Source organism: Cheilinus undulatus, linkage group 8 (genome assembly GCF_018320785.1).
Source record: "Cheilinus undulatus linkage group 8, ASM1832078v1, whole genome shotgun sequence".
Lineage (NCBI taxonomy): Eukaryota > Metazoa > Chordata > Actinopteri > Labriformes > Labridae > Cheilinus > Cheilinus undulatus.
This window is the reverse complement of record NC_054872.1, coordinates 48,231,365-48,245,070: the sequence shown is the minus strand read 5'-3', so window position 1 is coordinate 48,245,070 and position 13,706 is coordinate 48,231,365. Positions and strand designations below refer to the sequence as shown.

The window sequence follows — 13,706 nt, the reverse complement described above, 5'->3', positions numbered from 1 at the left end:
ACTTTCCTGTTTTAAACTATGAATAAAATATGTCGATTGTACAGCCGTAATCAACGCTTTTTGTCTGTTTTAATTACAATTTTTATAACTTATTGTGTTTTGATTTGAAAACATGTCATTACATGCTTTGAAAATACATCTGTTGATGTTGCTATTATGATTAATTGGTCACTATGCGTGCTTCCGGTAATCCCTGTTTGCATACCGATCATATTTTTGATGTCATGGAAAATTACAAAAATAGTCAACAAATTTAAAAGATGATATCCGGAGTGTTCGTGTTTTAATCTTCTCAATAAGCATGATAGTTCTACAACAATCTCCCTCTTTTGATTTTAAGATAGTTAAGTTAGTAATAAGTTGGCTTAATAAACAACTAACAAAGCCGTTTGAAACAGCTTTTTTTGTCGACAAGTTAAATAAACTTTAAACAAAGTGTGTCACTGTTTAAGCACAGTTTAAAATCTTTGAGCGCATTATTTCGATTAACATCAAAAATAGACACAAACGGCAGAAAATAGGGGAAGTTATTTTGAATTGATGAGAACCGTTTGCTTGGGAGAGTCGGGGACGTGCGTGTACATACGTCAGTGTGACGCACGACGCATTACGTTGGCCGTCTATATAAAGCTTATCTTCAAACTTCTACTTCCGTTTACCACCACCCAGCAATGTAAATCGAACAAGCAGTAGAAACCAAGCTAGCTTATTGAAACAGACAGGCTAGCAGTAATTCTCGGATAATTTAATACAAGACTAATCAACGGTAAGCGTAATTCAGGCAAGTAATTAAAAATGAACATCATTCCTACAACGACGAAGCGGGCTGCGTTTGGTGTAACGACTGGAGTCATGAGCTATATTCTTCCACAAAATGGAGTCGTGGACGGACAGATTCACTACGGCGTAGGCGCTCCCTCTCCACAAACGGCAATGGGATCTTCACTAGACTCTCAAAACGGCAATGTTGGGTCTAATGAGACCCCAAAGAGGCCGAAGAACCTGGTTGTAAACGCAGGGAAAGGATTTGTAACCGCGAAAGCACTTAGGGAAGCCAGCGACGACATCGACGACGGCTCGTTACCTTGCACCCCGGAGCTGCACTCAGACGGTGAAACCGACGTCTCCAGTTGTCCGGCAGGGTACGAACTGTTGGAGAATGACACGAGGCAACTCATTGGCCGTTTTCTCAGAGAGTATACTGGACTTTCAAAGCCTGGCTGGAATGAAACTAGTGCACTATCGACTATGAAGAGAGTAGTGGAGGACGTGCTGGCAAAACACAGATACGCATACAATGGTATGTATCGAATGCTTCTTTTGTACGTGGATTACGTGAAAGGTTAGCTTGTAGCATGTAGCATTTACAGCTACAGGATATATATATTATCAGTAATCCTATTGACGGGAATCATGTCTGGAGCTGCTGTTTGGACTTGCTGGAACTAGGGCTGGGCAATATATAACGTTTTTAAGACGGATTGGTGCAAAGCATTGGCTTAGACGTTATCATGTATTATTTCTATACTTTATGTGGCTTTTGATTTAAAATGAAAATTGCTGGCCCAAAGATCGTGCATTTCAAGAACACCCATCAGTTTTATCTCAATTTATCAACAAGGTAATATATTTAAAGTGTTTACATTGGAAGTTTATTTTCATGTTCTTTATCATGTGCATGTTTGCATTTTGCGGTCTATTTGAGTTTTAGTCTGTGTTGATTTGAATGAAAACACATTGTTTTAATATTTCTGCACAGAAAGTGCATATCATGTAATGCCATTCAGTTCAAAAAGAATAGCTGTGTTTCTTGCACCATATCATCCAGCCATAGAAGTTAGTTGTTTGCCTTTATTTAAAAAAAATAGACTTGGGAGTTTCAACAAAGAAATTCAGCTGTGAAAGATAAGGCAAGACACTCCTTAGAGGAAGTAGTAGAACACCCTTTTGGACTATGTAGACTATTTTATATTGAGAAGAAAGTGTCCAAAAAGGAACAGTAACAATTTAAACTCATTATAGTGTATGTTTTATGCTTGTTTTTAGTTTACTTCATTTAATGCAGCCAAATGAATCCCCCTACAGAAGAGTGCTCTGTTGTTCCTGTTTTAGTCTGATAATGATTCCCAGATGTGCAAACTTCCTCATCTTTAATATATTTCAATGATTTGATTTTGTAGGTATGATCAACAAACTGTCTCTGGATGAAAGGGGGGCCGATGCAAGCTTTGTCAGCGCAGTAGCAAAGAGCCTTTTCTCAGACGGAACAACCAACTGGGGCAGGATTGCCAGCCTGGTCGCTTTTGGAGCAGCTGTGTCTCAGTACCTAAAGGAGAAAGGCCAGGGGGACTGTGTAGAGCTGGTGGCACAGGAGATTTCCACATACTTGGTGTCTGACCAGAGGGACTGGCTGGTCAAAAACAACTCCTGGGTAAGTTGTGACTAAGAGCTGAATGACAGGATGTAGGGGAAAAAATGGTTGCATAACTGCTCTCATTGTGCAACATAGCCTACGTGTCAAGCAAGCGCAAGCCTTTGCCCTCAACAAGCTCATGATGTTTTAATTCTTTGGTTTCCAGGAGGGCTTTGTAGAGTTCTTCAGAGTAGCAGACCCTGAGTCCACAGTGAGGACGACGCTCATGGCCTTTGCTGGATTCGCAGGAATCGGGGCAACGCTGGCCCTGTTGATCAGGTGAACTTTTGGACACTCAGAGACTTATTTTAACACCACATGGACTTAAAACGAAGGACGCTAAAGCATAACTGCTGGAAGCTTCTTCACAGCAGTCACTCTTCTTCAACTTGTCACCTTTTTTGGACTCCCCTTCACACCCAGCCTACAATAAAAGACTTTCCAAAAGCAGGCAACTTTTGACAATTAGGTTTATTTAATTAACAAAGATTTATTTTTATAATAAATGTAAAAAAAATGTGTGTCAAGACAAATTAAAGTGGTTAAGGGGACACTAGATTTTTGATTGATTGCTTTTTTTTTTTTATCACAAATCCCTTGTGCTGATGGTGTTTGTAAGGCACATGTAGGAAGGGAAAGCTGCCATGTCATGCAGTCATGAAGCCCACGTCTTTTGTGCCCATTCATAACCCCTTGAATCCTTTGTATGGAAACCTTTACCATGTTGGAGGAGGAGGGGGTGGATTTGCATGAGTGTAGCGCTACTTCCTTGTTATGAAAATGTTTGGATCTGCGCTAGGAGACGATGGCAACCACATGCAGGACTGCTTGCTGTTCAAAAGGCTGGAAAGTTTGAGTCTGTTGAAAGGAATGAACAAGTACTGTGGGTTGAAAGGATGCAGATTTTGTTGATCGCCTGCACCAAAACTCACTGCAGTTTTTGGAAGAAGGTCTTTTCCCCCAGGGAGAGGGGAAATCCAGACTATGATAAATAGTGCAGATCCAGTTGTAAGCTAGCACAAGTATGTATAAAATAATAAAAAAGCAATATAAATCACATGATTTGACCTTTTGGTATTGCTTCTCTGTTGAAGGGTTAAAATGTAACACACACACTCATTATGATGCTGTTGTCAGAAATTGTCTGACCCTGTTTCCAACCCACTCTAACACCCCCACACATCTCTGCCTTTGATGTCTATTCACACTACGCCCCAAAACAAAACCATGGTTACAGTTTCCTAGAAATTGGATGAAGCTGTGAAACTGTGGCCTCGCCTCTATTGCACAGAGCAGCTCAGCTGCATCCGCACTTTTTTTGCGAGTTGCAGTCAAAGCGAGTTGTTATCTTGAAAGAGCTGGTGCACAACAGCAGAATGCACCAGTAGAGGATAGGTTGTGAAACTGGGGTAGAAAACAGTTCAAAACAGCCTCAAAAGTTTCACAACATAGTCGACTTCCTATATATGAACCTTTTCTAACTGCCTGAAGACTGGCAGATAATCAGATGTGATTAAATGTTAATGAGCTTTTATGTTTGGTTTCTCAATGCATAATGACAGCCATATTCTCACAAGCAATGTGCTTTTTAGATCAGGTTAAAATCCACTTGATTCTGCTGTACTGTCGCTTGTAACATAAATGTAAAAAACGAATGTATTTTTGTGCTTCTGCTGCACCTACTATGAAAATTTGGGCTTATGCCAGTGTTTAAATTTAGTGTAGCCAATGGCTGATATCAGTGATTTTTTTTTCTGTCATTTCTTCTGGTGCAACATCCACCCCTATGCTATCTTTTTCTAAGTAAACCGATCAGTTTGTCCAACAGGTGACTTCTTTTACCTTGTAAATATTGTATTTAATTCAGCTCTTGCCTCAAGCATGAAATCGAAACAGATTAACTGCTGATATCTGTTCAGGCCACATTGTGGCCAGTGGTTGTCAACAGGGCTGATATCAGCTGATATTGGTGTTGAACTCATGCATCGGTGCATCCCTGTTTCTCATTTAGAGTCCTCAAAAAGTCATTTAAAACCCAAGCCTAATCGATTTTTTTTGACCCTGCCCTACTCAGGAGCCATACTGGTCAAACTTTTCTGAAAGAGCCATAGTGCAAGAACATTTTTACTATATCAATGTAGATAAAAGTTCACTAGGTAAAGGAATTAAGAAATGGAAAGCACAATGTATAGTGCAGTTATGCTTCCTTATGAATGCTACATGTCTGGTGGAAAGGCAGGAGAACAATGCATTTTTCAAAGAGCTAGTTTAAGCTGATGAAAGTCAATCACTCAGTCTTTATTTGTATAGCGTCAGTTCATAACCTGTGTAGCCTTTACACACTGCATAGAGGGCAAGTCTAGACTATACTGTTATATTATTCATAAAGAAAGACCCAAAATAAATCCACCATTAGCTCAACTCTATGCCACATTTGGCCAAATTTCAGTGGCAAGGGAAAAATGTTCATTTACTGGGCAGAAACCTTGAAGAACCAGACTCATGTTCAGGGTTTTTTCCTGGCTTGAAATGAGGTGGTGGTACCTGAGCGTGGGCTCACAGGTGCACATGTACCGTGTCTTCAACTGGCTCAAACAAGTGTTTTACTAGCAGTCTATTTTAGGAGTTGTAATCATATGAATTTTAAAAAATGACAAGTTTTATTTTGAAGCATATTCATTTACGTTTATGTGCTTTATTTAACATTTTAGTTTGGTTACATGGCAGCTTAACCACCATTGCACAAGAAACAGCCAGTGGCAGAACATTTTGCCCTCCTTGGTTACATTTTGTAGAACCTCCTGAGACAGTCTTTTTATTCAAGGACTTCTGGTTTGGACATCAATGGCCACATTACAGCATACATCCAGGTGCCTCTCCTTAAGTCTGTTACGCAGGGGTGTTTTTATCTTTTTAAAAAAAGTTCATGCATTATAAACTTTGCAATATTCCGGTGTAGACATGAATTGTGATAGTGTTGTCAATCATATCTTACAATCTTGAGTGCAGAAAGTAGCCTCTCAACATCCACTGTCCGGCCAGGTGCTGTTAGGGCTATTGCAGCTGCAATGCTGAGAGCAGGATATAGTAGAAAGGCACACCCAGGTGTCTTACTTTGACATTAAATTGAGAGATAAATATAAAAATGAGTTTTTACTGGTACATGTTCATCCTTCTGTATTTGTAACTTCTTTAACATTATAAATCCCAATAACAGTACAAACTAAATATCAAGTTTTCCCTAGAAGCACAAATTAAAACAAATTTAAAGCCACAAGGACATTTGGACAGACAGAGCTCTGTGTGTCTGCTAGTACAGGAGAACAAGGGGTTAAAATAATATTAAAAACAGTCAAAACAGACTCCTATACATTTTTTTCCTTTCATAATTCCTCTTAATGTGAATTTTCAGTCTACATGTTGCAAAAACATGGTTATTTCCTTTCTCTGTGTATTTGATCGTTCTTGATTGATTGTCATTCCTGAATTAATTCACTGGAGAACAGCTGATCTCCAGCTCAGTGAAGTCCTCTCTGTTAATATTATATCAGTGGCTCAGATGTATTGATTATGTCACCAAATCCATCACTCCTAACAACACGTTATGGTTCTAAAGCCTGTGAATAAAGGGGCTGTTGTGATAACTTCAGACTTCTCAGAGTTGGCGGCCGCCTCCAAATTCTCTATGCAGGAAAAACCCTGCATGTTGAACAGCCATCTGCTGATGCTGTGTTAGGGTTTTAGGGGATTCATAAAGCTTCTGTAAAGAAGTTAAACATATCTTAGTTCCACTGGTTTTATCTTTTTAATATAGCTGGGAAAATAGAGAATTTTTGTCCTAACATCTGGATTCATTCAAGCTTCTCTCCAAAACTTTAACTTCCTGTTTCTTGGCCTTGCATTCGAATCATTCCTGAAGACATTTACATTTGCTTGATAGTCATTTTGCTAAGCCAAGCTTGAACATTATAGTTTAACTTCATGTTTCCTTGTTAGTTTAACTAACTAGCATCTGTAATGCCCCAGAGGAAGGACACCTCCACTTTACAAAATGTGCATGGGATGAACAAAAACAATTCTGGGATGCAAATGGTTCAAAGTATTTTTTGATGCATGTTGATTTGAGCTGAGCAATACTGAAAAAATATCTATTTGTGATCATTTTGACATGTATCACCAGTTGGGTATGAATTTCAGGGAATGATTATTCTAGGGAAAAATCACTTAAATGTGTATGATGTGTAGAACATCTCTGTTGCAAAAAATGGTAACTGATGTTTTGACATATTTAAGGTAAAAAAAAATATGTTGTTTTGCAGTTTGAAAATTGCAACTCTATTGCGATTGAATCTAAATTTATGATTCACTGCTCAACCTTAATGTTGGTGTTGGAAAATGAGCAGCAGCCACTCGCTAAGTATGTCTTCCTGCTCAAATCAGCCATACTGGTGAATTAACAGGTGATCTGATTCCCAGTCTTCCCGTTCATTCATCCATTTACTATACCGCTTATCCAGTTTGGGTCATGGTTACTGTTGGTGTTCCCAGCTGTTACTGCGCAAGAAGTGGGCTGCACCCTGGACTGGTCGCCAACCAGGAATGCACATACTCACACCTACAGCCAATTCAGAGTGGTCAATTAACCAAACGAGCATGTTTTTGGTGGTGGAGTACATGCAAACTCCATACAGAACGGTCATGACCAGGATGTAAACCAAGGACCTTCTTGCTGTGAGGCAACAGTGCGAACCCCTGCACTGCCGTGCCACCTTCATTCAGCTTTATAAAAATAGCTGTAATATTGAAACAACGGTCTGACATAATGTTTTTGTGTTTATACATGACCACATTTGGGGACCAAATTCATTTCATAATGGGCTATTAACCACTGATCTGTCAACTTGGAAGTATTCTTTGTGGAGATAATTTACATCAACTTTGGGATGGTTATAATGGATTTTAAGAATAGTGGCAAAGAAAGTTGATCTAGAGCCCTGCTTATAGCCTGCTGATTTCAGCATTTAAAATCTAGGTCAGTAATCCTAAAAAATGTGGCTCTTTTGTGATGATTTGTGGCTCTTTTATGACCTAATTTGAAATATTACCCAAGAAATCCTTAAAAAAGGGAAATTTTGACCTCAGAAATTATCCATTAATCCATTTGTTTCCCACACTTAAACAGCTGGCTTTGATTGTAAACCTTTAATTTTTGTCTAGTTCCATTCCCCTTATTTGCATTTTTTCCCTTTTTTTTTCAACTTTCAGCACACTTGACATTTTTATCCCATTTTCACTCTTTTTTATGAGTTTTTTGCCTCTTATCCTTTTTGCAAATTTTCCCTTTTTTTACCCATTTTCCCACCTTTTTGCCACTTTCTGCCATGTTTTTGCAACTTTTTGACTATTGTTGCCACCTGTAACTAACTTTTTTTTGTCACATCTTACCTATTTTTGCTGCCTTTTGGCCACTTTTCACTCATTTTTGCCACTTTTAACTTATTTTTTATTGCCACTTTAACCCATTTTAGCTACTTTTCACCACCTAGATATAGCTCCTGAGAAGGTATTTTTTAACAGTTTGGCTCTTTGGTTGAGCAGGGTTGAGTGACACTGCTCTAGACTCATATTTTGACATTCAGGAATTACATACTATAAAGTTTGTGAGCACTTACCACAGCTGTTTTAATGAAAGGAGGATGTCTGTCCTGCAGCAGCAACCGACAAGTGTCTAAATGCTACCTGGAGCAGCCACAGAATTTTTGGAGTTTTATGTTTTAACCCAAAGTCAAACATGCACATTTTTGTTTAATTTTATTACAAAAAGCGCTGATGGGCTCGGAGGTTATTTCCCCCCCTGAAATGATGTGTTATGATTTAAATGACATGCCTCAATTTGAGGTAGTACACTCTGGTAAACCAGTGGTTCCCAACTGGTGGACTAGGACACAAAAAGTGGGTTATAGAATCCTATTCAGTGGGTCAGCGATGTGTGCCTGGGAAGGAAATTTATCCCAGAAGTACACAAAACTGTTTTAGAGCGCTCTTGTTTTTTTCTCATTCATTTGTCAGCTTCTGTGCTCTCCGTGGTCCAAACTGCAAACAACCCGAGAAGCTCGATAGCATATGGCAGTTATTCCAGCGAGTTGCACATCTTGCCCATCAGCAAACAAAACAGGAGACGTGGGTTACATCGGGTTTGGCTGGTTGATACAGGTGGAGTTGCAGAGTGTGATAGATGGATGCGATGAATAATTTCTGCTGCTGTTGTTTCCGTTTAAAACATTTCTCAAGTGGAACTGAAGAGTCACAGCTACTCACAAAAGAGCTGCATGTGACTCATGAGCCTTGGGTTAAATATCAGGCCTAAACCCTGCCAAACCTCAACAGTGGGATCCCTGGTGATGATGCGAGGCTGCACCCTTGTTTGTTCAGATCCTCCTGTTGTCTCGGGTTACAGGACAAACACAACACTGGTGGAGGCCTTAGGAGGAAATGGAGTAGAGCTCCTCTCCATGGTGATGATCCACAGCAGACCTCCTCGTGTCCTCTCCTGCTGCTAATGATGTTAGCCACCACCCAGGTTATCCCCTGCACAGTTCATTGTGAAGAACATGCTGCTGCACCATGGGGAATTGAGGCTGAGGCAATTTTCCTCAGCTGTTTGCACCATCCACTGGTGAATTGGGGGGTGCAGAAAGCATGGAGGTGTCTTGGGGCTGAATATGCAAAGTGCGTCAGTCTGTGAACAACCTTGAAGTTGGTAGCTTGCGTATTAGAGCCATACATTATTGAAATGTTTTGGCATATATTATTTTTTCCTGTAGGATCAAAGCCTCAACATTGACTTAATGTTATTACCATCTATACACATAGTGGGTTTAATGTTCACTCTTCAAACACGGGTTCAAGCTTAGAGAATACTGGTACATGTGATAGCTCAGACTTCATTGCACAAACAGAAACCTAAAACCAAGCACTCAAGCAAAACTGGTATGACTAACTCATGCATCAGATGCTCAATATCCATACTGAATCACTTTAATATGCATGTTAAAAATAGATATATTATCTCTGCACTCAAGACGAGACCAATGAAGTTAGTAATCCAGTGAAAAAATGATTTTTTTTTGTTCCTCAAGTTCCTCTTTCTTTTGCCTGTACTTGGTATTTAAAAACAGCTTTCCTGCTAAAGATATACAGTATATCCAACAGTTATAAGGCTGTATCCCAAAGGAAAAAAGAAAAAACACAAACTTCCTGCTTCTTCCTGCAAAGAAGAACACTACATTAACTCTCTTAACTAGAGATAAAAATTTCATATCACAGTTACAGTGATCAAAATGATCAGTATTATCAGTATTTTTGTTTAAATAGTACTGATGTTTCATAGGAGGTCATTACATTAAGTTTTATATATAAAAACAAACAGAGTACTAGGCACTTTTTCTTTGCATTTAAGGATTAAGCACATGAAAACTCAATCAAATTGCAGTGCAATTGCAAAGTCAGACAGCAACAAGGTTGACAAAATGCAGTCATATTTTAAACCCAAAGTTGTAGACAGAGAGGAAAGAGCAGTGGTGGACGATATAAACTAAGCACAAAAAGTAAGCAAATTTGTGTTTGGTGCTTCTTGGCAATACCTCTTGTACTGTTGGAAAGCCTGTTTATTTCCCTTTAAATATGGTGCCACATTTGTAAGGAGCATGCATTTGTTGGATGAGCAGCAGAGTTGAGCATGTTGGGTGTGCACATGAGAAATTTGCCAAATCTTCTTTGTCAGTGCCAGATAACTTATTCTGCCACTGATTCTTGTTTGGTGGATTAGATGATTGCAGTCTGAATAAACAAGACATTGTCAAGTTAACATTGTATTCATAGTAGCATGTGGAAGAACCATACACAGCCACAGCAGCCTGGCATCTCCTCCTCATGTTGGTCACCAGCCTGGTCACACACTGCTCTGGGATGGCATCCCAGTCTTCAACCAGCATTTGTCACAAGTCAGCCAATGTGGTTGTGCTGGTCACTCTGGCACAAACAGCACACCCAAGCTGATCCCACAGGTTTTCAATGGGGTTTAGGTCAGGACTGCAGGCCGGCCATTCCATCCTCTCCACTCACAAATTTTGAAGGTAAACCCCACTCTGTGGGAGCAAGTGTTGTCATCTTGGAGGATAGAGTTCAGTCCCAGATTTTGGAAGTATGGGATTGCCACTGGTTGCAAATCTCATGCAGTCAAATGCTACTGTAACGTGAAGAAGCTACTGTGGCTAGCTCACCACATACAACAGCATTTTTGGTCGTAAATGCTAACAATGTTTGATATTTATTATCTTAAGTACCTTTAATCAGGTCAGAGAGGGAAAAATCACTCTCAACAGACTGCATATCACAGGATAATCTGGTAAATAATCTTAAGACCCATACAATAATCAGGCCTTTGCTGATCGTGGTTGGAAAAAAGGCTTCAGCCCAACAGTTGGCCTGACTGTCTTGAGCTTGTTTTATCTGAGCCTAATGTATTCACCCATGGCAGAAGCAAAAAAATCATGGAATAATATCCAAATGAATGCAAAAACACCCCAGAAAAGCAAAATAAACTGCTGTTTACATATTTGAACTTGATTCTGAATAAAAACAAGATGGTTGTGCCCTACAAAAAGGATCAGTGCTCAGTGAGGAAATCCTTAAACCATTACCAATTGCCTCCACAAGTCAACTGTACAAGCCAATGGGTAGCAAAAGCCAGCGCTTCGCCAGGGTTGTCATGTGTGAACCCTGCTTCATCAGTGTTTCATTCAGTTAATCCCGCAACACCTCCAGAGGGCTGAACAGTGATCTCCCAGAGCCACGCCCCTCATGCCAGCTCTCATTGCCCAACATGCAGACATTAGCCATTTTTACACAGAGATTCCGCAATAAAGGCGAAAAGGAATGCCCGTCTCTTTTCTGCAACGAGTAATTCACACAAAGGTGTAACAGAGCCGTGCATGCACGAGATTACACACACACCCCGGCGTCCCGTAATCAGATGGCAGCCGCTGCCCAAGCTGCTGCTTTCAAGGAAACTCGAAACTCTGGATTTCTCGGTTCAAAACTTTGTATTTTCTAAATAAAATATAGGGACAATAACACGAACATTCATTTTGCTTGATCGCAAGTCCATTTAATCCTCTGAGCTGTACAGATACAAAGAGCGAAGTTGCTGGCATCTTAAAAAGTGATTTTAATCATCCATGGCTGCAGGATGGACTTTTTGCCGGGTCAAAACAAAAGCAGTCTGCGCTCAGGTCATGACCCTAGTGGTTGCCATGGTAGCTTCTTCTTCTTCTTTCTCCTCCTTTCCGGGGTTGTAAACCAGCTATGTGCATACCACCACTTTCTGTTTCAGACCGAGTAAATACGCAAGTGTGCCCGGGCACAGTTCGATGTTGCTAGTGTGAATGCAAGCCGGGGGGGGGTGAATCGCCCCGCGGCGCGGTTTGAAACAACTGAGCCTAATGTGAAAGCACCCAAAATGTATCCAATGTCCTGAAAGGGCTTTAAGAGGAAAAGTGTGATTTTTCTAAAGGAGGGCCTGAGGGTTAAACAGTACTATAAATTTGGTGGTTGGTGCATGCAGATAATGAACCCCTGTATCAGTGCATCCCTAGTTATATCCACTACAGTCAAACAGTCACTTATCTTTGTCAAGAAAAGGCAGCTACTAAACACATCCCATTAATGTGAGGCAAGTCAAAAACAGCAGCAACAAAAAGGCATGCCCGCATACTTGCTCAATGCTACATTATTGCATTGAGCTTCATTTTGACTGTTGGTTTTTTTCTTCAGATGATAACTGACTCATCACCTGAAGGGGATTCTTGCAGAGTGATTCAACAAAGATTTCTGTTGCACTGAGAAAATGTGCAGGCATGTCATTTATCAGTTATCTTCACTAGCAAAAGAAAATTGATCAAGTAAGCTGTGACAACAAAGTTGCATTTTTTATTTAATTTCTGCAGCATTTTGCCCATATAGGTAGGCTCAGTATTCTTTCCAGTAAAGCCAAAAGTCCCAAGCACGTTAAGCCTACTAAACTTATGTAAAATAACCTTGAACCAAATCCAAAGCACAATTTTTTATATCATCAAATGCAGGTCCTGTGCCCTGATCTACTGTTGCACATTCACATTCATTTAGGACTATGGCAGGCATGAACAGAAAGACCCATACAAGTCCAAACAAACAGCCCAAAGTCTGAGAGAAGAAGACAAAGTTTTCTGACTGCCTTAAAAAGAACATGCAGCACAGCAAATAAAAAGTGCAAATGCTTCAGTTTTGGTCAAACAAACAAGTCAAATGTAGAAGCTTCTGCAGAGCCAGAGCAGTACAACTGGAAAGCTTGCTGAACCCTCAGGCAGGTGATTGCATTCCTACCATGGGATAGTTAAGGAGTGGTGATAAAACTATTGTCTGCACACATACTTCACAATCACATACAGCTGGGAGTATTGATTATATAAAGCTTAGATCACTGCCCAACCCAGAAGAAACCAGGATTGATTCAGGACCTAAAGTTAGCAGAGCTTTATAAAGTTTATGTGCCTTAAGCATTAAAACTTTGTAGAGTTTAACAAAAAAGAAGTGACTCGTTGCATACTTTTTTGAGGATCTAGTCTTTCAAGAGGCTCCAACAAGGAAGTTTGCCTTTTAACATAGCTGAGTAACTCTGGAGAAAACTTCACAAAGAGCTGGGAGTCATTTCAGAACTGTATAAAGCCGATTTCATCACGATGAACTGCTCAGAGCTTGCTTCATACAGAGGCTTCCCACACAACATGAGCTTACTGCAGTTTATTTTGCAGTTTGGAAACTTGAGCCGCGAGGCACCGCCTTCCCACAGAGTCACAGCATTGGTTATCGGCCTCCTCACTTCCTCCTAGCAACAGACCGCCCCTTATTTTAAAAAAAGCTACAGTTTCTCGGAAATCAGCTGACGCACAAGTATATCTTTAAAAGGAGTTATCTGCACAGAAGCTGCAAATACTCAGAATTCTGACCCTGACATGCAGAGATAGGCCACGTCTTGGCAGTTTGAGGTCACACTTAGTGAAATGCTGAGTTTTTTGTCTTAAAAAGTTCAGTGCATGCTTCTATATATTACCAGAAGAGAATAGAAACTTCCAGACATGCCCTAAAAGAGTTTGGAAACCAGCTGCATGAGCTTCAGAAGGAGAGGATATATAAATCCTGGCCTCCAGTCTCTGCTCTCCTAAGTCAATACACAGGTCTTTATATAAGCAGAGAA

General features: G+C 40.1%; 1 protein-coding gene across 1 annotated transcript; it reads left to right on the top strand.

Annotated features, from left to right (window-relative positions):
• The first annotated feature begins 654 nt into the window (after positions 1 to 654).
• Positions 655 to 3,470, top strand: mcl1b (MCL1 apoptosis regulator, BCL2 family member b). The gene is made up of 3 exons (XM_041793218.1): positions 655 to 1,300; positions 2,181 to 2,431; positions 2,580 to 3,470. Exons 1-3 carry the CDS (start codon positions 796 to 798, stop codon positions 2,694 to 2,696), a joined length of 873 nt encoding a protein of 290 aa, XP_041649152.1. The 5' UTR covers positions 655 to 795; the 3' UTR covers positions 2,697 to 3,470.
• The last annotated feature ends 10,236 nt before the right edge of the window (positions 3,471 to 13,706 follow it).

Coding starts and splice junctions, on each gene's coding strand:
- mcl1b (XM_041793218.1), top strand. CDS start 796: ATGAACATCATTCCTACAACGACGAAGCGGGCTGCGTTTGGTGTAACG. Junction 1,301..2,180: donor ACACAGATACGCATACAATG/GTATGTATCGAA, acceptor TTGATTTTGTAG/GTATGATCAACAAACTGTCT. Junction 2,432..2,579: donor TGGTCAAAAACAACTCCTGG/GTAAGTTGTGAC, acceptor TTTGGTTTCCAG/GAGGGCTTTGTAGAGTTCTT.